Source organism: Pseudorca crassidens, chromosome 4, assembly GCF_039906515.1.
Source record: "Pseudorca crassidens isolate mPseCra1 chromosome 4, mPseCra1.hap1, whole genome shotgun sequence".
Taxonomy (NCBI): domain Eukaryota; kingdom Metazoa; phylum Chordata; class Mammalia; order Artiodactyla; family Delphinidae; genus Pseudorca; species Pseudorca crassidens.
This window is the reverse complement of record NC_090299.1, coordinates 36,315,746-36,341,052: the sequence shown is the minus strand read 5'-3', so window position 1 is coordinate 36,341,052 and position 25,307 is coordinate 36,315,746. Positions and strand designations below refer to the sequence as shown.

The following is a 25,307-nucleotide window of genomic DNA, read 5'->3' as shown; positions in this document are numbered from 1 at the left end:
TTAAGAAATGAAAGCCTGAGTATCCAAGGGAATAGCCAGCATAAAGCAAGAACTTCTGGTTGCCCTCATACATGTTCCCAGGAGCCTTGGAGCTGCTCCTAAGCAAACATTTAAGAAGCACCGCATGGCAGAGAGTGTGAGTCCTGAAACCAGACAGACACGGGTGTGAACATATGTGCCCAGTTTCCTATCGCAAGACCTTGAATGAGCCACTTCTCCTGTCTGGCTGTCAGTTTCTTCATCTATAAAAAGTAAATCTAGGTAATAGTTCCCATCTTGACAACTTGGAAGGAGTGAAGAGGAAATGAGTTAAAAAGCCAGAAACTTGAGCTGGACGTCCAGGTCAAGGACAAAAAACCCCTCTCTGGATCCCCAGAGATCCCCATGGTACCCCTGCTCTGGCCCTCACAGGGAATTAAGCTCCAAAGGGTAGGGGTGTGAGTGCATTCGTGCGCGCATGCACGTGTGTGTGTGTGTGTGTGTGTGTGTGTGTGTGTGTACCCCAGCACCCAGAAAGAGAGCTAGCATCAGTAAATGTTGCTTAAAGAAAACAGTTGCTGAATTCTTCTGCCTATCTCCCCACATAGCTGTGAAATCCTCACTGGTGGACCTTGTCTGGTTGGTGGCTGCCCTGGTGCTGGCTCAAACAGCAGGGTCTCTGGAAATGCTGAGTGAATGAATGACCACGCAGCATCACCTGGCTAGCAGGGGCTGAGGGTAACCATCTCCCTACACGTAGTCTTAGAGGAAAGCATTGACCATCCTGGAAGAAGATAGTATTAAAACAGGAGTCTGCAGGCAAACAAGTTCAGAGGCAAGGCCGGACTGTGCGGTCCAAAGGGGGCCAATTGGTAGAGGTCAGGAGCAAGGCTGAGTCAGACTCGCAATGTATCATTTGGTGCTGACCCTGAGCCTCTCAGGAGGAAGGGCGCGTTAATAGTGCTCATCTCCAGAAACTAACACACCATTGTAAAGCAATCATACTCCAATAAAGATGTTAAAAATTAAAAAAAAAAAATAGTGCCCATCTCCGAAGGTTGTTAAGAAAGTTACTCGGATCATCAGGCTAAATGCTTAACAAATTCTAAGCACTCAGTAAACAACCGAGCAACACCCTCCTCCCTGGCTGTGGTCCCCTCCCCTTCTGGAAGTCAAGAGGCCCGTGCAAAACAAGACTCCTCTCAAAAGGTCCTCCTGGCTGAGAAGCACGCCTCTGGCCGGGCATGCTCAGTGCAAAGGCAGGGCTGGAGGCGGGGGTGGTTCAAAGTTTTGGGCGGAGGGTCCAGGCTCCTCCCTCTGGCTGGGCAGCGCCGGGAAGCTGGAAGGGGAGCTGGAGGAAGGAGGCTGCACAGGCCGGAGGAGTCGGCGGAGCGCGCCGCGCCCCTGGCCCGCCGGGGACCAGGTCCACGGAGGACCCGGCGGAGATGGAGCTCCGAGCGGCGGGAGTGGGCAGCGCGCGGCAGCGGGTGGGATGCGGCGGGCCGGCCGCCTGAGCACCCCCGATGGCCCGTGGCGCGGCGACCTGCGGGAGCGACGCGCGGCTGCAGCTGGGCCGGGACGCGGTGCGGCCGGCGCCCGCGCTGCTGGTCCCCGCCGTGCTGCTGGGCACCGCGCTCGGCCTCGGCCTCGGCCTTGGCCTCTGGCTCGGCTGCCGCGCCGCCCGCCCGCGTCCGCCGCACCAGGTGGGTCGGCCGAGCGTGCAACCGGGGTGTGGGGCGCGGGGACGCGGTCTTCTTCGGCTCTGTGGTACGGGTTTCCACCCCCCTTCTCTGAGCCCATTTGAGCGTGATCTTGGGCATCGCTTGCAAAAGGTCTTGCCCTGGGGGATTCCCCTTCAGCTGCGGGAGGCGGCTGGAGACAGTGATTTCAGGGGGAGCCGGCCAAGTGACAGAAGGGCTCTGGCTTGGAGTTGCCCCGAAGTGTCTGCTCCATCTGACAACGCTGTGTGACCTTAGCTGATGAAGGCCTGCAGGCCTCAGTCTCCTCATCTGTAGCACTAAGCGTTTGGACTTATGGGCGGAGCTCAGCGTGGTGGACAGGAGGGCAGGGGATTTCCCCGCCCCTGGATGTCCGTTCTGCTTCCTTGCTGTGTGCATTACCCAGTTAACTCCTCTTGAGTCCCAGCTGCTGCATCAGCATGCATTCAACATTCGATCACACAGCAAGAGTTTGCTGAGCACCTTCTACTGCCAAGCATGGCCTAGGGGCTTAGAGACCACATCAATGTACAGGATAAACCCTGATCCTGCCCCTGGAGGTTCACAGCCTCTGGATGGACAGATTACAAGTAAACACTTGATTATAACACAGCCTCATCAATGAGTTGTGTGATGGAGGAATGAAAATGCTAGGATTTATTGAATTCTGGCTGTATGCTGGGTGTTGAGCTACACTTTCTACCTGAAAATGATCTCATTGACTCTGCAAAACAGCTTGTGAGCTTGTTCCATTAATGGCCCCATTTTGCAGATGAGAAAACCGAGGCACAGAGGGTTAAAATAACTTGCCAAATGACAGGCGTGTGTGTCTAACCCCAAAGCCACTGTATAGGAGGTGGATGGGATTGGTCACAGGTGGCTGCCTGAAAGGGATTCACGGATGCTTCATATGGCAGTTGTTATGGGATCGGATGTTGTGTGGAGGTATCGGGCATGCAGCAGGGATTCCATCACTGGTGGTATGATCGCTGTCTTAGGTTCCTGCAGCTTTGACCTCTTTGAGGGATGAAATCTGGTGGGATCTGAGATAAGGTGGTGTGGTTTTGTTCCCCCATTCCTGGCCCACACAAGAAGGGGATGCATCCAGCAGATGTAAGCATCTCACATGGCAGGGCAATTCAGGGGCGTGTCGTGCTGCAAAGTGGTGATAAAAGTTGAAATTAACATAGTGCAAGATGCTCGTAGGTAAGTTTGAGATTGTCACATCCCGCTGGTGATTAAGAGACACTGGCTCCTTGTGTGAAGAGGGAAATAACACGTCAGAGCCTTTCCTGGGTGCCGGGCCCCTTGCCAGGAGTTTGCGGGCATTTGTTTCTATATTCTCACTCCAAGCCTTTGAGTGGGGGGGGGACTGTCAGCCTCACTTTCCAGGTGAGGACATCTAGGCTCTGCAAGGTTGTTCTCTGTCTAGGGTCACATGATGAATAAACAGTGGCTGGACTTCAACTGCAGTCTGTCTGAACCCCTAAGTCAGAGTGTTTAGTCATCTGCTACCTGGTAAGGTGGCAGTTGGTATCTGTCTTAGTCTGGGCTGCTATAACATAAATACCATCAGCTGGGTAGCTGATAAACAACACAAACTTATTTCTCACAGTTCTGGAGGCCGAGAGTCCAAGATCAGGGTGCCAGCATGGTTGGGTTCTGGCTAAGGTCCTCTTCCAGGTTGCAGATGACTGACTTCTCGCTGTGTCCTCATAGAGCAGAAGGGACAGGGGAGCTGCTGGGGCCTCTTTTATCAGGGCACTAATCCCATTCAGGGGGGGCTCCACCCTCATGACCTAATTACCTCCCAAAGGCCCCACCTCCAAATACCATCACCTTGGGGGTTAGAATTTCAACACATTAACTGAGAGGGAAAGGGACACAAGCATTCAGACCATAGAGCAGCCCATTTCGCAGCTGAGTAAGCCGAGGCTGACAGAGACTCACCAAGCTGTCTGGGTTTCCACAGCTGGTCGGTCACAGCTGCACTAGTCCAGTTGAGGGTGGTCGTGGCTCAGACCAGGTTTGTAGCTATGGAGGGGCCTCTGGCTCAAGGGTAGGGCTGATTGGATTTTCTGATGGTTTGGATGTGACCTTTGTAGCACTCCTTTCTAAGTGTCCTCCTTTCCTCCGTCTCCCGCCTCTAGTTTCTATTTCTAAAATAGAAGCAATATGACTGTCCTAGTTAAAAACCTCCAGTGGCTCCTGGTTACCTGAACAAGATCACGTCCAGTTTCCTCGCATGGTATATAAGGTGACTGACCTTCCCTGGGACATGGGCGCCCATGCATCCAGCCACCCAGAATCCCCTTGATTCCCAGATGTCGCTGCACTTCTGCACATCTGTTCCTTGCCTCTTGTCCCACCCATCCTTCAGGACCCAGAAAGAAAACCATGTAGGGAAGTGTTCCCAACCTCAGGCTGGATCAGACACTTCCTCCCTCTTGGGTCCCGGGTACTCTGTTCTCCTCCTGTGGTCCAGGTCACCCAGCTCATAATTCTGTCTTGCACCCCTTTCCCTTTGTGGTTTCTGTTTTATTTTGTTTATTAGTTTTATTTATTTCATCATTAAAACTTTTTTTTTTGCATCAAAGTTACACATTCACATAATTTAAAATGTTCATTTGCAACCATTTCCCACTTTTCAGAAGCCATCATATTCGACTCTTGTTCAGCTGGCCATCTTGGTCATTTACTTCTAAATAACCTGCTGACATGGCTGCTCGACTTCCCACTGAGGAAGTGCGCAGTGATTTAGCTCTCTTCTCCCCTCCTTCCTATTTCCACCCTCCCCATCCACCGTCACCACCTCCCTATGTGGTTATGGGGTAATTTTGGTGAAATCAGTATTTGGTGTTTTCGCTATTACAATTCTGTAAACATAATTCACTGTCAACCAAGGATCCGCTGTACTTAGGATTACTTTCCTTTTTTGCACAATACTGTGTTTTCCCTGAAATGAATAATTACCCGTTTTTTTCATTTGCTTAGACTCTGTGTACTTATCATCTGTTTAACAGTAAACTTTCCCCCATTTGTCTACATTTTCTTTTAAGACATTTGAATACATTAGGTATTTGATCAGTTTTATCTTCTAGGAAAACTTCTCTCCCAGAAAGCTTCTGAACTCTCCAATATGAGCCGGTTGCCTCTAGACCGTTGCTGCTCTCATAGTGAACCAGAGCAATCTCATCAGCGTCACCTGGGAGCTTGTTAGAAATGCCAGTTCTTGGGCCCCACCCCAGATTCACCGATGAGAATCTCTGGAGGTGGGTCCAGCAAGCTGTGTTTAACAAGCCCTCCCATGGTCTCTTTATTCTGAAAGTTCGAGAAACATCTGCTGTAGGCTTTTGCTGTCACCATTGGCACCTCTTGGGGCCATCATGCTGGAACTTCTTCACCTCTCTCCTGGGTTGGACCCTCTTTCAGGATCTCCTGCACTGTCTTTATTGGCTAATTTCCTCATTTGGGTGGAGCACATCTTCCAGTAGCTTTCTGAGAAAAGGATAGGTGGAAGTTCTTTTGAGAATTTCTATGTCTGAAAATATCTTTTTTCTATCTTTATACTTAATTTGGTTAGAGTAGTTAAGTGATAGAATTCCAGCTTGGAAATAATTTTCCCCCAGAATTTTGAAGGCATTTTCTCCATTTGTCTTTCAATTTCCATTGGTGATGTTGAGGAATCAGGTTGTATTCTGATCCTTGATATTTTGCATGGTATCTCTCTTTTTTTCCTTCTGTTCCTCAATAGAATCTTAAAGGATCTTTTCTTTACTCCCAGTATGTGAAATGCACCAGGATGGGTCTTGGTGGAAATCGAATGCTACTTATTGTGCTGTGCTTTCAGAAGGCCCTTTCAATCTAGAAACTCATTTTCTTGATGTCTTTAATGACTCTTTTCTTCCTCTATGTTCTGTTGCTTCTTTCAGGAACTCCTATCAGTTTTTGATTAAATTGGGCCTCTCATTATCTTCCTTCTCTCCTATTTTTGATCTCTTTATGCTGTTTTTTGGGAGACTTTTCTCAACTTTATACTTGTACTGAGTTTTTCATATTCTTAGTTTTCAAGAGTTCTTTTTGTCCTCAGAATATTCTATGTTTTTACTAGCCTGTTCTTATTTTGTGACTATAAAATCTTCTCTTATCTCTCTGAGGATATTATAAGTGTTTGTTTTTAGTTTTCTTTTCCCCATGCAGTGTCTATTTCCTGCCTGCTTTTTCCTTTTGTTTGTTTTGGGGTTTGTCTTTCATATTAGAATCTGTCCTGAAATGGCTGGTGACCCTTGATCCCCAGGCCATTTTTAATTGGGGAGCAAAAAATCTGATACTCTTTCTTGGGTGACTGAGGTTTTTCTCCTGGAGTCTTTACTGTACAGTGATTGGACCGGGTCCTTCCCTGCAGAAGCCTTGTGCTGGTCAGCTATGGCTGCTAAACAAACAACCCCCAAATCTCTGGCTTCATCTAACCTTGCCTACCCCACCCCCAACTGCTCCAGACACATGGGCTTCCCTGGGCATGCTGAGCACGCTTGTGCCTCAGGGCCTTTGCACTTGCTGTGCCCTTACCCTGAAATGCTTGTCCCTGTGATATCTGAATGGCTTGCTCTCTCACTTCCATCAAGTTTCTTTTCAAATGCCACCTTGTCCAAGAGGCCTTCCCCTCCCATCACTCACCATTCCCCCATCCTCCATTGATTTTCCCTATAGCACTTACGCCTCCAACACACTATATATTTATTTCTTTGTTTGCTTATGTCTCTCTTCTGTCACTAGAATGTAAACTCCATGAAGGCAGCAGCTTTGTTTGTTTTGTTCATTACTCTATCCCCAGTGACTAGATTAAGGCTTGTCACTGAGTAGATGCTCTATAATAGTTGGTTACTAACTCAATGACAAACTGGTGATATATCCTCGGTTCAAGATTATATCTATGAGCAGCCAGTGGTCAAAGAGAGGCTTGATAAGTGTCTCTGGCATAATAGGATTTTCAATACAGTAGATAATTATGTTCTATATAATCAGTGCAAACGTAGGATTAGCAAATACTGAAGCATTGCTCCCAGGGGAGATGCAGGATTTTGTTTCTACAAGATCCTGGTCACAATATTTTCATTAACCAATCAATACGTGTGTTTATGTGTGTTTCTGTTTAAAGATGCCTCATTTAACATGGCTGATTCATTAACCTTGAACTCACAGCCGATAGCACTATAACTCATGCCTGAACAAAGGGAATCTCATACATACATTTTCTCCATAAGGCACATCACAGTCTTCTTGTCCTTAGAAACACTAGACAGCACTTAGGGGTCATTTTCAACAAAATCACCAACAAAAATGCTAAAAAAGAACGGTACTAAATAGAACATAGAAAGGACACTTGTTTGCAGTATGAGCTCAGACAGAAAGTAGAGTGTGGCCTTGTTCAATTCTCATTTGGAAACCGCACATCGGGCAATTCACATTTTTCACATTTCTGCTCGTGTCCAGGAAGGACCGCAAATGCACCCCAAGTGTCGGTTTGGGGGATTACAAATAAATTTACCAAGTAGGCAAATTTGCAAATACAGAATCCACAAATAATGAGCATAAACTGTAGCTCACAACAGAAACCATTCTGTAGTTTAAGGTTACCTAAGATATTGTCTTAAAAATTATCCAATCACTAAGAGTTTGATAGTTTCTGGCCTTACATTTAGGTCTTTAATCCATTTTGAGCTTATTTTTGTGTATGGTGTTAGGGAGTGATCTAATCTCATACTTTTACATGTACCTGTCCAGTTTTCCCAGCACCACTTATTGAAGAGGCTGTCCTTTCTCCATTGTACATTACTGCCACCTTTATCAAAGATAAGGTGTCCATATGTGCATGGGTTTATCTCTGGGCTTTCTATCCTGTTCCATTGATCTATCTTTCTGTTTTTGTGCCAGTACCATACCGTCTTGATGACTGTAGCTTTGTAGTATAGTCTGAAGTCAGGGAGCCTGATTCCTCCAGTTCCTTCTTTCGTTCTCAAGATTGCTTTGGCTATTCGGGGTCTTTTGTGTTTCCATACAAATTGTGAAATTTTTTGTTCTAGTTCTGTGAAAAATGCCAGTGGTAGTTTGATAGGGATTGCATTGAATCTATAGATTGCTTTGGGTAGTAGAGTCATTTTCACAATGTTGATTCTTCCAATCCAAGAACATGGTATATCTCTCCATCTATTTATATCATCTTTAATTTCTTTCATCAGTGTCTTATAATTTTCTGCATACAGGTCTTTTGTCTCCTTAGGTAGGTTTATTCCTAGATATTTTATTCTTTTTGTTGCAATGGTAAATGGGAGTGTTTTCTTGATTTCACTTTCAGATTTTTCATCATTAGTATATAGGAATGCCAAACTCTTAGAGGAAAACATAGGCAGAACACTCTATGACATAAATCACAGCAAGATCCTTTCTGACCCACCTCCTAGAGTAATGGAAATAAAAACAAAAATAAACAAATGGGACCTAATGAAACTTCAAAGCTTTTGCACAGCAAAGGAAACCATAAACAAGACCAAAAGACAACCCTCAGAATGGGAGAAAATATTCGCAAATGAAGCAACCGACAAAGGATTAATCTCCAAAATTTACAAGCAGCTCATGCAGCTCAATAACAAGAAAACAAACAACCCAATCCAAAAATGGGCAGAAGACCTAAATAGACATTTCTCCAAAGAAGATATACAGACTGCCAACAAACACATGAAAGAATGCTCAACATCATTAATCATTAGAGAAATGCAAATCAAAACTACAATGAGATATCATCTCACACCAGTCAGAATGGCCATCATCAAAAAATCTACAAACAATAAATGCTGGAGAGGGTGTGGAGAAAAGGGAACACTCTTGCACTGCTGGTGGGAATGTGAATTGGTTCAGCCACTATGGAGAACAGTATGGAGTTTCCTTAAAAAACTACAAATAGAACTACCATATGACCCAGCAATCCCACTACTGGGCATATACCCTGAGAAAACCAAAATTCAAAAAGAGTCATGTACCAAAATGTTCATTGCAGCTCTATTTACAATAGCCCGGAGATGGAAACAACCTAAGTGCCCGTCATCGGATGAATGGATAAAGAAGAGGTGGCACATATATACAATGGAATATTACTCAGCCATAAAAAGAAACGAAATTGAGCTATTTGTAATGAGGTGGATAGACCTAGAGTCTGTCATACAGAGTGAAGTAAGTCAGAAAGAAAAAGACAAATACCGTATGCTAACACATATATATGGAATTTAAGAAAAAAATGTCATGAAGAACCTAGGGGTAAAGCAGGAATAAAGACGCAGACCTCTTAGAGAACGGACTTGAGGTTATGGGGAGGGGGAAGGGTGAGCTGTGACAGGGCGAGAGAGAGTCATGGGCATATACACACTAACAAACGCAGTAAGGTAGCTAGCTAGTGGGAAGCAGCCGCATGGCACAGGGATATTGGCTCGGTGCTTTGTGACAGCCTGGAGGGGTGGGATGGGGAGGGTGGGAGGGAGGGAGACGCAACAGGGAAGACATATGGGAACATATGTTTATGTATGACTGATTCACTTTGTTATAAAGCAGAAACTAACACACCATTGTAAAGCAATTATACTCCAATAAAGATGTTAAAAAAAAAAAATTATCCAGTCACATTATAGGAAGTAACAGGAATTTTAATATTTATGTGTCATTCTCCATGTTAAGCAGTTACCCCACCCCAAGGAGCTCACAGGCTACAGGAGCTGGGGAAGTGGGGACCAACTCAGAAAAACAATGGAATGAGCTTTTTAAAAATTAATTAATTAATTAATTAACTGATTTATTTTTGGCTGCGTTGGGTCTTCGTTGCTGCATGAGGGCTTTCTCTAGTTGCAGGGACTACTCTTCGTTGCAATGCACGGGCTTCAGTAGTTGTGGCATGCGGGCTCAGTAGTTGTGGCTGGCGGGCTCAGTAGTTGTGGCTCGCGGGCTCTAGAGTGCAGGCTATAGTAGTTGTGGCACACGGGCTTAGTTGCTCAGCGGCATGTGAGATCTTCCTGGCCCGGGGCTCGAACCCATGTCCCCTGAATTGGCAGGCGGATTCTTAACCACTGCACCACCAAGGAAGCCCTGGAATGAGCTTTGATCCAAGTATTGCCTCCAGGTCCTGAGGACATGCTGAGATGGGGCTTTGGGGCTTGTCAGGAGGGTGACACCTGGACAGTCTTGAAGGATGTGGACCTGACTCCAGGTGGAGGGAAGCACTGCACACAGAGGGCCAGGCCCGGAGCAGAGATGAGCAGCCGTGATGGCTGGGGGTGGGGAGTAGATGGCTAATGTCACAGGGGCACTAGGCTGACCAATTTCAATGTGTTCCCCCCACCCCACCTTTGGATTTTAGAAAGATGACTCTCAGAGTCTGCTCAAGAATTTGGAACCTAACGTTCAGACGCCGTCGGAAGCCGGCTCCCCATCCAGGAGGAGGAAGAGAGAAGCACTGACTTCAAAGGATGAGGAGGCTCTGAACGTAAGCTGGGTGTTTGGGGTGCATTGGAAGAGACTCACGCTGGGTATCCCGTGCCCTACCTGGATTTCATCCAGAGGAGCCCCAACAGATCTCATGTCCCAGTAGGCTTCTTTTTGAGGTATAATTTACATAGAAAAAATGCACAAATTTTAAGCTTACAGTTTAATGAGTGACAAGTGTATACACCCCTGTAACCAACACCCCAGTCGGGAACGTTCCTTTACTCCGGGAAGTTCTCTAGTGCCCCTTTCATAGGCAGCCACTGCTGTGATTTCCATCGCCATGATTGGTTTTGCTGTTCTAGAATTTTACATGAATACAATCACATGCTTTCCTGTGCCTGCTGATCCAGGTCGTCGTTGCACTTGTCCCTATTAATGGCTCAGCCTGCTGTGGGGATGTGTCACAGTGTGGGTTGTTTTCCAGTGCTTGGCTGTTCTGAACAAGGCTTCTGTGAATGTTTGTGTGTAAGTTTGTTTGTTTTCATTTTGTTTTATTTCTTTTAAGTAAATATCTAGGAGTGGGAGTTCTGGGCCTCTGATGGAGATGTTAAAAGATGGGTGCTCCCTGTACCTTCCTCGTTACTCCTCTCCCCGCTCCATCCAGCCTGAATCAGCCCATAGGGCATCACTTCCTGCATAAGCTCCATGGATGGAGAGGGCGTTTCTTCCAAAGATGTGTTCTTTCTAGTCACTTCCTAGTCCCTAGAAAGGACCAGACTCCAGTCATTTGCCCATTTGACTCCAGCCTCAATTGCCCAAAGGTGAATATAGACATCTAGGTAGGTAGGTAGGGGGAGAGAGAGAGAGAGAGAGAGAGAGAGAGAGAGAGAGAGAGAGAGGTGCTGGGAAAAGGGGAAAGATTGGAACCAAGTTTCTTATTTAGCATCTACTGAATTCCAGGCATTTTCACGTGTCATTTTTGAGTCATGTAAACACTCGTGTGAATTCTCTCATGCAATCTTCTCAGCACCCCATGATGTAGACCTTGTTTATTTGCCCATTTTCCAGATGGGGAAACTGAGGCTCGTGGAGCCAGGTCACTGTCCTCAGTCACGTAGCTGACATTTGGGCCTGGGGGTGTTCAGCTCCTGCCCGGGAGGGCTGCTTCCCCACACCCTGCAGCCTCTGACACTCAGTCATGTTCTGCAGCTTCTGCTTACCAGTCAAGGAAAGTGCATTGGGTATTCTAAAACAAATTTCACCAAAAAGTTGGAAATGAATAGGAAAAGCTTCTAGTTAAGCTGAAAATTCAGTGTTCGAGTCACCCCCCTGTCTGTACTTCCCAAGGGTTCTGGAGACAGGGCTTCCCTTCCCCACGCTGGGCCAGATCCTGTGGAGCAATCAGCTGCCCTCCCAGGGCTGAGACGTGGGGAGCTGGAGAGGAAGAGAGAGCGCCTGGCTGTTCGCGGAGATGAGTCCTCCCTTCCTTGTCTGTGCTGTGTGTCTCGAGCTCACACTCCCAGCCTCTCTGTTTCCAGGTGCTTGTCTTTCCATGTGTGTCTGTCTATGTGTGTATCAGTGCATCTCGCTGCATGTCCATCTCTGTTTTTGTGTATCTCTCTCCATGTGCATCTCTGTGGGCCTGTGTGTGAGAGTGTGACAGTGTAGCTTTGTGATATATCCCTGTCTTAGTTTCTCTCTTTCCCTCATCTATCCCTATGCCTCTGTTCCCCTCACCCCATAGGATTAAAACCCTGCTCACAGCAATGAAAACATACGTCCACGCAAAAACATGTGCACAAATGTTCCTGACAGCCCTAATCACAATAGCCAAAACGTGGAAACCCAAATGTCCATCAGCTGACGAATGAATGAACAGAATGTGGTCCTTCCATACAATGGAATACTGTTCAGCACAAAAACAACATGAATGAAACTTGAAAATAGTATGCTAACTGAAAGAAGCCAGTCACAAAGGACCACATGTTATAGGATTCCATTCATCTGAAATGTCCAGAACAGGTAAACTTACAGACACCAAAAGTAGATTGGTGGTCGCTTAGGGTGGGGCGGGGAATGGAAGGGGTAGGGGTAATAGCTAAAGGGTACAGGTTTCCTACTGAGATGATAAAAATGTTCTAAAACTGACTGTGGTAATGGTTGCACATATCTGTAAATATACCAAAAAGTATTCAATTTACATGGTTCAGTTGCATAAATTATATCTCAATAAACCTATCTGAAAAAAAAAAACCCTTCTCACAGAGAGGGCAGCCTCAGATATGATACAAACAATGTTGGCTTTGGGATCCAGAATCCTGGAACCCAGGCCCAGCTCTGCCACCTGTGTGCTGTGTGATGTTGGGCAAGAGAAATAACCTCTCTGAGCCTCAGGGTTCTCAGTTTTGTGTTGACAGTAGTGGTGGCGGCCCCACAGGGTCACCCATGAATCAACCCTGTGAACAGTCCTACCACAGAATGAGTCAGTCTTTGCCAGGGAGCCAAGTCTCTCCACCTCCCCAGAAGTCTATCTAACCCATTTCTTCCACCTAGTAATGTTTTACCTGTTAACCATTAGCTGTGCCTCGCCGATGCCCATTATCAAGCTAATAATTGCCAAGGGTTAAGTTAAAGGTCTGCCCGTTCCAGTGACCGGCTTTGCCAAAATGCCCCTGCCCTCTGCAGGCTGAGCTTGTCAAGGAATGAGGACAGGACTGATTTTGACAGGGCCAGTTGAGCTGTAACTCTGACATGCTCCAATGCCCAGAAAACCAAGGCATGTGGGGTCCACGGCACTCCTTGCATGAACTCTGTTTTGATAAATAGCTCACGTTAGCCACAAACAAACAAAATTCCAGAAGGCTCTGAGGCATGCTACTCCCCAGCCTCCTCCTGTCCTTTGGCTGTGGAGGAGGGAGGGTGCATACCTCTCCTCTGGAGGTATTTGTGCATTTGCCGCAAAGAGCACCTTTTGTCAGAGAGTGAAATGGCTTTTCTTTTCCTACAATTATGTTTTAGCTAATTTTCAGAATAATCGCACTGCTTCAGTTGAAGAAGTTTTACATTGTAAATTTGCACTACAGCCAATTTTCTGAATAATTGTGTTGCTGTGGTTGGGGAGATGATCAGACTTTGGAGGACTTCTGAACTTAATAAGAAGAGCCGTGAAAAACTGAAAACAGCCAGGCTCCCGGTTCCCAGGTTCTGCTTCTGTCCATCTCAGGTGGACCCCTGTGTCTATATTCTTTGCTTCCTATATTATGTTTTTCCCCTGAAATGCAATGTTTGTTTGGTGTCTCCTCTTTAGAAGATGCACTCCTGGAAGGCAGAGACCAAGCCTTCCTCTCATTTTCTACCCCTTTCATTCTGTCCTTTCTTTTCACCTTTGTTTGGAAGGAGTTTAAAAATGCGCAGTGCGGGCTTCCCTGGTGGCGCAGTGGTTGAGGGTCCGCCTGCCGATGCAGGGGACACGGGTTCGTGCCCCGGTCCGGGAAGATCCCACATGCCGCGGAGCGGCTGGGCCCGTGAGCCATGGCCGCTGAGCCTGCGCGTCCGGAGCCTGTGCTCCGCAACGGGAGAGGCCACAACAGTGAGAGGCCCGTGTATCGTAAAAAAAAAAAAAAAAAAAATGCACAGTGCTCTTTCTGCTTGTGCATCGTTCCTTGAAAAAGTGTGTTTCCACTGGACCATCAGCCAGGGCCGGCTTCATAGGTGGACATGCCCTATGGTCACACAGACCCCGTGCCCAGTCACCACGCCCCCTTCTCCTCCTGCCCCCTGCCAGTTTCTGGACTCTGCTGTCTTGAAATTCTTAATCATTTTGACTAAGACCCACCCGCCCTGCCGCTGTTTTCATTTTGCACGGGGCCCCACAGATTATGTCACCCGTTCTGAAGTCAGTCTTTTTGGTCTTACTGCCACGCTTTGCTGTTGTACCAGTCCCCCAGCTAAGAGAGTGGGACTGGCTGCTGGGAGCTGGGGACGGACCTTGCTCTGCTCCCTCGGATCCAAGGAAAGCCAGGAAGGGTTTTAGCATCAACCTCCCCAAGCTGACTGTCGTGTGATAAGGAAATGAACAAACACGCGTCAAATGCCAGCACATAGTAGGCCCTCAATACATGGATGGGGAGCCAGGGAAGAGGCTGTTGCTGCCCCTTGGGGTAAATATAATGGTGGCTTGGGCCAGGGCTGTGGATTTGAGAGACGTTTAGGAGGTGAAGTTGGTGGGATTTGTGGTCGATTGGATGTGGCAGATATGGGAGCGACAAGTATCTCAGGATCCAACTTGTGTCCCTGGGGCGTGGTGAAGCATGGCTTTTCCTCTTGTTCTCATTTATGTCATGTCGAAGGAGATGGATGGTGTCAGCTGAAGAGGAGGGACTCTGGAGCCAGGGAATTTGATTCAGATCCTGATTCTGACATTTAATAGCTGTGTCACCTTGGGCGCACAGCTCAACCTCTCTGTGTCATCTTCCCCATCTGGGAAATGGCAGGATCCTTGGAAGTTTAAGGATGGATAGATGGACATATGAATGGTCCTTAAGTTTAAGGACCACATGTTGGTGGTCTTTCCCCATTCTTGTCATCTAAATCTGTTTTTGCGAGTCCAAAGAGAGAGATAGACATGACAAGAACTGGGGCCCTTGCCCCAGAGCTTCCCCCCTGCCCTGCTCAGAAGGGCACACGGCGACACCCTCTCGGGAGATGTATACGGGCCACGTCACGGGCTCTGTCAGGTGCTGTTTCAACGTCACACAACGTGAGGAAGCCATAAATTCTTCTGCTTTCCTCGTGATAGGATATGTAATTCCAAGGAGAACTCAGCAATCAGAAATCAGTCATTTGTTATGGAATTCTTTTTTTTAAGATTTAGTTGCAAAGCATTGGAATCGATGTGGATGCAGTTTTCACCTGCCAGCCAGTTCAGAATTGCTGAGTAGAGATTCCTCCCGGCCTGGAGTGCCGGGTTCCTGAACTGCTGCCCGCTCAACTTCATTCACCCGCTGGTTGTGGCCAAGCATTTATTCAGCACCGACCGTGCAAAGTGCAGGGGCGACCCTGACAGGAGAGCGATATGGAAAGGATGTGGGGCCTTTCTATACCGTGTGGAGCAGGCACGAGTCAGTCCATCCAGCTGCGGGTGGGGAGATGATCCCTGCGCAGTGTTTGTTGGTGGCTCTTTACACCGTGACTTATAGCTGTCCATCGCCTCACTTCTGCTGTGTTCCAGCAGCTCTGCTGGGAGCTTTATCCACACCGTCCTTGGGGGCAGATGCGCTACCTGCTTACTGTCTGGGAACACTGAGGCTCAGAAAAGTGAAAAGACCTGTCCAACCACTATTTTTTTTTTTTTGTGGTACGCGGGCCTCTCACCGTTGTGGCCTCTCCCGTTGCGGAGCACAGGCTCCAGACGCGCAGGCTCAGCGGCCATGGCTCACGGGCCCAGCCGCTCCGCGGCATGTGGGATCTTCCCGGACCGGGGCACGAACCCGTGTCCCCTGCCTCGGCAGGCGGACTCTCAACCACTGCGCCACCAGGGAAGCCCCAACCACTGCTTTTCATTTAAGGGTCTAATCAAAAGCCTTGCATGCATATTGCCACACGTAAGTGCTTATACACCTGGCAATGCTAAAAATATATGGTTCCTTATTCCACCAAAAAGTGGTTCACAAGTTTTAGGAAACCTTTTGGTGTTGTCAAGTTATTTAAATCCTTACTTCTTCCAAAGCTGACCGCTTGGAATTAAATGAAGAATGTGCTCTTTAACTTTGGTCCGTTCGCCCACCCACCCATCTGTACATCTACCCCTCCCACACCCATCCCTACACCCATCTATCCATCCATCCACCTGCCCATTCATCTGTCCATCTGTCCATCCATTCATATGTCTATCCATCCATTCATCCATCCATCCATCCATCCATCCTTCCATCCATCCATCCATCCAACCTTCCATCCCTCCATCCATCCCTCTAGCAAGTGAGCACTAAATGTGCTTATTATGGGCCCTTCCCGAGGCCACTGTTACACATGGGATGTGGCATTTTGGAAACTCTTGGTGGTTTGTCCTTCATTTTACTGAAAGCCCCCATGCCATTTGTTTTTTTTTTCCCTTCCCAGGAATGTGAGCCATCTTTCAATGGCAATATCACAGCGTTTGCACTGAAGGCAAAAGTCGTCTATCCCATCAATCAGAAGTTCCGGGTGAGAGTCCTGAGCTCCGTCTTAGAAATGCAATTAACCAGTAATGTGCTAGAGATTGGGGTAGGAGAAGGGGGATTAAATGTGCAATTTGGGGTCCTTTTTGAGGATTTTATGGCAAGTCATTTTAATAGAGATGATTTTGTGGCTGTGTAATGGAGCATAACTTTAGGGTTAGTCCATTTCATGACAGTGTTGTCAGGGACAGGGTATGCCCGTGGTATATATAGCAAGGTATCCACAGGGACACCAGGTGACAGCACAGTAGGGCAGCATCCGCCCTGACCTTTTAACACTAGTACAAATACTAACAAGTTACTGACATTAATCCTTACAGACCCTGGGACTAGTGCCAGCAGCTGATGCTGAACATTTACTGCGGGGCTGGCACAGTGCTAAGCATTTGTCGTACATTACACGTTTCAGTATTCCTTGCAACATCCCTAGAAGGTAAATAATATTGTTCTCTCCACTTTATGCATGAGGAAACTGAGGCCAGGAGAGGTTAATGGTCTGCTCAAGGTCATACTGCAGGAAGTGGCAGGGCAAGAGTCGTACCCTCAGGTCTTACACCTGGAGCCAGGAGTTCACACCTGTGGCTGGGAGTTTTGCAGAGAGCAGCATATTCCTTGATGTTTCAAGGAGGCCTCGGCCTATGGGATGCTCCACGAAAAAAATAGTTCCCTGGTCAAGTAAGTTGAGGAAAGTGCTGCCTGCTCTCCTGGAGATAAAGAGGACAGACTCAAACCCAGCTCCTATCTCAGCCGTTTACTCTTGGCCATTCCCTGACTTCTCAGGACCTCAGTTTCTTCATCAATAAAATGGGGGTAAATGGCCCTCCTGCCTCACCCAGTTGTCTTGAGGATGAGATAGGGAATTAGGCATAGGGCTTAGAACAGTGTGTGATGTCTGCGCACTCAGCACGTGTTCCGTTTTTTAAATCATTATTTGCTTTTGAGGACAGCCAGAGCCTATCGAAAGCTCTGAGAATTCCTGTACCAAAGAAATGATTCTACCTTGTTCACGCAGACTTTCCCAAACTAATTTTTCTGTGGGACCCTCACAGTGAGCAGTAACTGGTTATAGTTCATGGGACTGCTCCCCGGAACACACATTGGGAACCACTTCCTTCACCATCTGGTGGGTGCGGGAAGGTGCAGAACTCCCAGACCGGGGGCATTCATTCGTCATCAGCACCCGTGCCAGGCAGGCTCTGTGGTGGGCACTGGTGATTATCCAGTGGTCAGGAGAGCACTGTCCTCACCCTGGAGGCCCTCCCAGCCTGGCGGACATTGCAGGATGGCGTATGATAGCAGGCAGGACAGAAATGACCAGGGTCCTGTGGAACCTGGTGTGGGCCAGGCCCGGGGATCAGGGTAGGAAGATTCAGGGGTCTGTGTCTGGAGGGACGGATGCTTCAGCCCAGCAGACAGTGAGTTAGGGGTGTTTCAGGCAGGGGGACAAGAGTCTGGAAAGGCTCAGAAGCATGAAATGATAGTGAGGGTTGGAGCTGGCCACCAGCTCAGTGCTACCTGGGCATGCACCTCTGGGGGCAGCAGGAGACGAAGCTGGACATAGGGATGGCTGACATTTGCTGAGCTCTCTGGCTGTGCCAGGCACTAGGCTATGACCTCATGTGGTCATGGCAGTGCAAGGGGTTTGAGTTCCTCATTAAGGGGCTTTGAGTCTATCCGAGGGCAGGTCAGTGGACAGAGCGGGCCAGGGGTCTGGGTCAGCAGCCAGAGAGGTGGGGCAGGGCAGGCGGGCTGCTGGGGAGGTCAGAGCTGGCGGCCGAGGGTGGGTACAGGTGGGCCATCGGGGAACAGACCCAGGCTAATAGCTGGAGGGGAGGAGCCTGGTGCAGAGGGGCTGGGCTTTGGGGACAAGTGATGTGACAAGAGCTGTGACGAAGGCCCCTAGGGCCGTGGCCGTGCCCCTGGGGCAGAAGCTCCACGGTGTCCGCTCATACCCTCCCTGCCTGTCCCGGCTTGGCCTTCCTGGGAGCCACCGCGTGTGTCACTCGCGGAATTACGGAAACGCTCATGATGGGTCATGTGGATTGAGAGTACGCTTTCTCTCCTGCCCCAGCCTCTGGCCGACGGTTCCTCCAACCCATCTCTGCATGGAACCTTAAAGCAGGCAGTCTTGCCGAACCAGCCCGTGGAGGCATCGCCTTCCAGCAGCCTGGGGAGCCTGAGCCAGGCTGAGAAGGACGACTGCAGCTCCTCGTCCAGCGTCCACTCGGCCGCCAGTGACGACAGGTTCCTTGGTCGCACCTTCCTGGGGGCGAGCAGCTTCCCCGAGGCACTGACCTGCGAGAGGTGAGGAGGGGGTGGGATGGAGGATGCAGACTGATAGGCTGTATCATGCTCAGTGGAGGAAGTGGAGGCCCAGAGAGGTTAAGGACTCAGCCATGGACACACAGTGACCCAGTGTCAGAGCTGGAGCTGAATGTGTGCTGTTGGCCAGCATGGGGGTCAGGGAGCCAGGCCTGAGTCCTGGGGAGAGACAGAGGGGACCTTTAATCACTGACCTGCCCCGTGCACTGTATAGCAGCAGCTAGCACTGGTTAAATGTCTTCTGTGTACAAAATATTAAGCACTTTGCAGGGATTAATTCTCTTTTGAGCACGAGGAGAAGGTCTGTCTTATTCACAGCTGTGCACGACCACCCAGTGGGAGCCTGGGACAGGCACAGTGATGAGCAAGTATTAATCAGTCAATGAATTAATTCCTCTTAACAGCCCTATGTTGTTAAGGTTGTATAGTAGATGCTAATATGCATCTACTAATATGAAAATGAGATGCCCTCATTTTCAAAGAATAAAATGAGACACAGAGAGGCAGAGTGACTTGCCCAAGGTCACGCAGCAGGTGAGTGTTGGAGCCTGGTGTGACCCCACCACCTTATCTTGCAGCCCATGCTCTAAATCGCCAAACTGTCCAGCCCAGAGTAAGGCTTAGCACCCAGTAGGTGCTCAAAAAGCTAGTCAGCAGGTTTGCACGTCAGTCCTCAGGCCTCTCTCAGATCTGAATTTCCGTGAGTCCAAGGAGCCCTGGGTGATTTGAACCAGGCATGGCCTGGCTCAGGGCTGTGCAAAGAGTGGGCTCAGAACCCTGAGCTTGGTGTTGACTCTGAAGGTGGACCCGGGAAGGAGGGACTTCGTTTAATTGCAGCCTTCTTGGCTCCCCTGCCTGTCTGGGAAGGGGTGTTTCTTCCCATTTGGACGAAGAGGACTTGAACAGTTCAGGTGGGAGTGTAGTCATTTAAAATGCATTTGCCTATGTCGGAGAAAAGGTCAAAGCCCTTTATCTTCACACTGTCAGTTATCTGCCCCCGTGACCACGTGACCACTACTTGATTTCTCTGACCCTTGATTTCCTGAGTCAGTTTCCTCATCTGTAAATGGCTGTGAGAACGTGTACATGATGGCAGAAAGGAAGGATGACACGTGACACTAGACATGAAAATGCCGGGGGGGGCCTGGGGGGGCGTGCTCTTTTTCATCTCTCACCTTCCGTCTCTTCCTGTGTCCTGTCTTTGATGTCTCGGGCCGCCGTTTCCTTCTAGTCACAGGTGGCTTTCAGATGGCTACTTGGATTGCTCCTTGTGCGCCTGGGGTGGCTGTGAGCAATCTCTGCATGCCGCAGAATTTAAAATCTGGAGTCAGGATGCACCGTGGCTTATCCTGCCGGGATGTACTGATAACTCGGTAACCTTACCCCCCACATCAAATACTCTGAAAGTCTCTTCTGTTTCTCTTTGGACTTTGCAGCGTGGACCTCGACTTGTGTATCTACAACCTTCACTTGAAAGACCTGCTGCATCTGGACACGGCGCTGAGGCAGGAGAAGCACATGGTAGGTAGAGGACTCGGGACCCGGGAGACAGGCTCTCCGTGTGCATGGAGTCCCGGAGACCCTTGGAAAACGGGTGTCGGTGACAGCGGAGCCGCCACAGGGGAAGGCAGAGCAGGGTTAGGCGTCCGACCGCAAAATGGAAAAGCAATTCGTGCCTGCAGACGGGAAGCAGGATTTACCTTACCCAGCGCCACTGGGGTTAAAAGCAGAAAGCTGGGTACCTACTCTCTGCGCACACCTCCTGATGGAGACCAAAGAGCACAGGATTTTTAGCGGAATGATAATAGGGATCATAAGGTTTATGAGTGCTCACTATGTACTAGGTCCTGGGGGTGTTACACAGGTGGTTATTTTAAAGCTCACACAACCTGGCGAGGTGGGTGCCATCCTTATGTCCACTTTACAGATGGGGAAACTGAGGCACAGAGTGGAGACTGGCCCTAAGTCATAAAGTTCTAAGTTGGGGCTGAGATGGGAAGTTGAGTACCTTCTTATGGGTGTGCATTCTCCGAGCGAAGGAAGGAGAAATCAGAGCCACGGAGGAAACAAGGTTGGTCTCTGCCAGATGCACGTGGATCCACACTGGATCCAGGTCACAGAAAATCAGAGGGATGCGTCCCACTGTAGCTGCAGAGCCTCCATGGGTTAGCCAGGCAGCAAGGCCACTGGGGTTTAAAAAAGAAAAAGAATTATTTCGGGCTTCCCTGGTGGCGCAGTGGTTAAGAATCCGCCTGCCAATGCAGGAGACACGGGTTCGATCCCTGCACCAGGAAGATCCCACATGCTGCGGAGCAACTAAGCCCATGCACCACAACTACTGAGCCTGCTCTCTAGAGCCCGTGAGCCACAACTACTGAGCCTGCGTGCCACAACTACTGAAGTCTGTGCACCTAGAGCCCATGCTCTGCAACAAGGGAAGCCATCGCAGTGAGAAACCTGCACACCGCAACGAAGAGTAGCCCCCGCTCGCCGCAACTAGAGAAAGCCCGCACGCAGCAACGAAGAGCCAACACAGCCAAAGATAAATAATGAAAATGAAAAAAATTTAAAAAAAGAATTATTTCTCCATGAGACACATCCTCTGAATGACTGAATGAGGGAGGAGACCTACAGAGAGAAGGGAGGAGAGAGAAGGCCTGTTGGGAAGAGAAAGGGAGGGGTAGATGGAGAGAGTGACAGACAGACAAAGATATGCCCGCAGGTGCTTCATTGTAAACAGGAGAAATAAAAGAATATTAAGTTGAGGATGCAACAGAAAGAAATTTTGCTCTGTGTGAGCAGAACGGGCCTCGTAAACAGGTGCCAGTATTTGAAACCATAAATCATCCTAGGATTCCAGAAATCGAGCCTGTTCCTACAGCCCCACAGACCCCTGTGCAGAGGCTCATGGACATGAAGCACGAGCCCACCTGCAGCTGCAGGCTGCTTTCACTTAGCCACACCTGGTTCTGCATGGAGGCAGGTGGCCCTGGCGATTTTCTCAAAGGCTGGAGGGTGATTGTTTCTGTGCTCAGAGCCCCATCCAGCTGGTGAGTGACGTGGTCCTGGCCCCTCGCCCCTGGAGCAGCCAGCAAATGCCCACACGGAAGCAGCCTACTGTCATGAAGAGAGCATTCACTGTCACTCATCTGTGGGCAGCCTCCCCGCCCTTCTGGACACAATACTGGGGACAGCCCCTGCCTTTATGGAGCCCACTGTCCAGGAGACAGATGGCAGTCAATGGACTGCACAAAATGCACAGAGGCAAAAAGTATGACAAAGCGAATGATGGAGTACCATGAGGGCCTGTAAGAGAGGACCTGAGGGCGTGTAGGCTTCAGGGAGGTGGTCAGGCTTCCCTGGAGGGAGATACTTAAGCTGGAACCTGGGAAAGTTCCAGGAGCACCAGATTAGGAATTAGAAACTTGGGTTCTAATCCACCCTTTGACACTTAAGAGCTGTGTGACTTTTTGTAAGTCACTTCCCCTCTCTGGGCCACTTTAGGAAAGGTGTGAAAATAATATACTTCCAGCTTTTACTCCATGGAATTACTAGACGTGAAGTCCCACTTTGAAAGTTCTCTGTAGGCAAAGTTCTGGGCTCTGTTGGGCTGTGTGATCTGCGTCATCAGACCATCATTTATGAAACACTGAAACTCTGCTAGGCTAAACACTTTAAATGTCTGGTCTCATTGAAACCTCAGTGCTGTTCCACTCATGAGGAACCTGAGTCTCAGAGAGGTCTAGTCAGTTGCCCACGATCACACAGCTGGTAAACTGCAGAGTCAGAACCCAAATGAGGTTTGTCTGAGCCCAAGGTCTGTGTATCCTCAGAGCCCAGAACAGTGCCCTACACATAGCAGGTTCTCAATGGAAATGTGTCTGGTTGACACCGTCGCCACCCTGGGAGAGCTGCTTTCTAAGCATGGCCTTCCATTCACTGCAGGGCATGTCTTCATTGTGTGTAAGACCTACAGAAACATGGGGAACAGGAGGGAACCATGTTACACAAAGACTTCAAATTTCATCTCTCTGGTAGAGATCCACTATCACAGGTCAGGATTCAGAAGTGACTCAGACCAGATGTGACCACCATGCAGCCAAGAAGCTTAGAGCTCTCTGGTGGCCCTTGAGGAGGAAGACACTGGTGCTGGGCTTGTCTAGGAAGTGGAGTTGTAACCTTTAAAAGCAGAATGGCAGAAAAGAAAATAGATCAGGGGATGTGGGAGGGGGGTGGCTAATATCAGAGGAGCACTAGGACTAGCGGATTTCTCCTGGTGCTGGAAAATTCTCTATCTTGATTGTGGCAATACATGGGGAAAAATTGCATAGATCCACACGCACACATATACGCACAAATGAGTGCATGTAAAAATGGGTGAAAACTGAGTAAGGTCTGTAGTTAACTGTATTGGACCTATGTCCATTTTCAGGTTTGATATTGTACCACAGTGATGTAAGATGTCACCCCTGGGGACAAAGCACACAGAACTCTGTACAGTTTTTCATCTTCCTCTAAGTCCATAATTATTCCAAATTAAAAAGTGTTTACAATTCAAAGGAATGGGACAAGACCTGTAAACGTTACTGATTCAGTTTGGGGTCAAAAAGAAAATAGGTTTGAGATTAACATCTTGAGAAAAGAATGTTACTGTACATAGCCTCAGACTTCAGTGGTTGGAAAGTCAAGACAATTTTTGTCTTTTTAGAGCTTATTAGCATTGGCAAGCATAATGAAGGTTGGTGAAGAGTTCTGGGTCTGTCCCTCATGGATGTCCCTTGTGACATGAGGCCAGTTGTCCAGATTTCTCAACTGAGAGTTCCTCATCTGTAAAATGGGGAATACTGTACCAACCTCCTGCTGTGATGATCATTTGAGATAATATATATATTAGCCTGGCACAGAAGAGTGTTTAACAAACCTTAAAACAAGGATCATAAACTATGGCCCTTGGGCCAATCTGGCCATACCTATTCTTTTACACATCACCTATGGCTGCCTTCATGCTGTAACAGCAGAGTTCAGTAGTTGCAAAAGAGATAGTATGGCCTGCAAGCCCCAAAATATTTACTTTGTGGACATTTGGAGAAAAGCATTTGCTCACCCGTGCATTTAAAAATGTCTTACCACGGGGGCAGTCCAAGATGACTGCGTAGGAAGATCCTGTTCTCACCTCCTCCCATGGACACACTGAATCTCTAGCTACGTATGAAATAGATCCCTCTGAAAAAGACCTAAAAACTGGTGAACAGCTCCTTCATGACTAACACTCTTGGCATACCCTCAACAAGTGGGACCCATCAAGAATAAATTAGGCTGCTGCGGAGGAACTAAGCCCGTGAGCCACAACTACTGAAGCCCACACGCCTAGAGCCCATGCTCCACAACAAGAGAAGCCACCACAATGAGAAGCCCACTCACCGCAACGAAGAGTAGCCCCTGCTCACTGCAACTAGAGAAAGCCCGCGTGCAGCAGCAAAGACCCAACACAGCCAAAAATAAATTAATTAATTTTAAAAAAAGAAAAGAATGAAAAAGAATATATTAGGCTGCTTAGATAATCACAAAGGTTTGAGAGACAACCATGAGCTAGGGCAAGATTGAAAGATAAAGTTCATCTTTTACAAGTCCACTTCTTCAAGACTGGGAGAGGTAGCTGTTTTGCCTAATACATAGAAACAAACACAGTCAATCAAAATGAGGAAACAGCAATATGTTCAAACAAAAGAACAAGATAAAATGTCAGGAAAAAAGCCTTAATGAAAAGGAGATAAGTAATTTACCTGATTAAAGAGTTCAAATAATGGTCATAGAATGCTCATCAAACTCGGGAGAAGGATGGATGAACAGAGTGAGAACTTCAGCAAAGAGATAGAAAATATAAGTACCAAACAGAAGTCACAGAACCAAAGTATACAATAACTGAACTGAAAAATACACTAGGGGGTTTAACAGTAGACTAGGTGAAGCAGAAGAAAAAATCAGTGATCTAGAAGACAGGGCACCCAAGCAGAACAGCAAAAGGAAAACAGAATTTTAAAAAGTGAAGATAGCTTAAGGGATCTATGGGACAATATCACATGAAATAATGTTCGCAATACCAGGGGTCCCAGAAGGAGAAGAGAGAGAGGGGCAGGAAACATATTTAAAGAAATAATGGCTGAAAACTTTCCTAACCAGGGGAAGGAAACAGACATCCAGATCCAGAAAGCCCAGAGAGTTCCAAAAAAGATGAACCCAAAAAGATCCACACCAAGATACGTTAAGATTTAAAAGTCAAAAGTTAAAGAGAGAATCTTAAAGCAACAAGATTAAAAAACAACTTGTTAACTACAAGGGAACCCCCAAAAGACTCTAAGCAGATTTTTCAGCAGAAACTTTGCAGGCCAGAAGGAGTGCCACGATAGGTTTAAAATGCTGAGAGGAAAAAACTTCCAATCAAGAAAACTCTGCCCAGCAAGGTTATTGTTTAGAATTGGAGAGATAAAGGGTTTTCCAGACAAGCCAAAGCTAAAGGAGATCATCACCACTAAAGCAACCTTACAAGAATTGTTAAAGGGACTTCTTTAACCTGAGAAGAAAGAGCATTAATTAGTAACAA

The 25,307-nt window shown here is 47.9% G+C and overlaps 1 protein-coding gene across 8 annotated transcripts in view; it reads left to right on the top strand.

Moving 5' to 3' along the window:
- Positions 1-1,302: 1,302 nt before the first annotated feature.
- The window catches only part of EVC (EvC ciliary complex subunit 1), an 85,539-nt gene continuing 61,534 nt past the window's right edge, over positions 1,303-25,307 (top strand). For 6 of the 8 annotated variants that reach the window (XM_067735490.1, XM_067735488.1, XM_067735487.1 and 3 more), the window contains exons 1-5: positions 1,304-1,682; positions 10,099-10,224; positions 16,287-16,370; positions 18,456-18,688; positions 20,143-20,227. In XM_067735490.1, the coding sequence (XP_067591591.1) occupies positions 1,503-1,682; positions 10,099-10,224; positions 16,287-16,370; positions 18,456-18,688; positions 20,143-20,227 (708 nt within the window). In that variant the 5' untranslated portion in view covers positions 1,304-1,502. Of the gene's footprint in view, positions 1,683-10,098; positions 10,225-16,286; positions 16,371-18,455; positions 18,689-20,142; positions 20,228-25,307 lie in introns of all 8 variants that reach the window. The other 2 variants (XM_067735489.1, XM_067735491.1) reach the window with 1 other exon arrangement.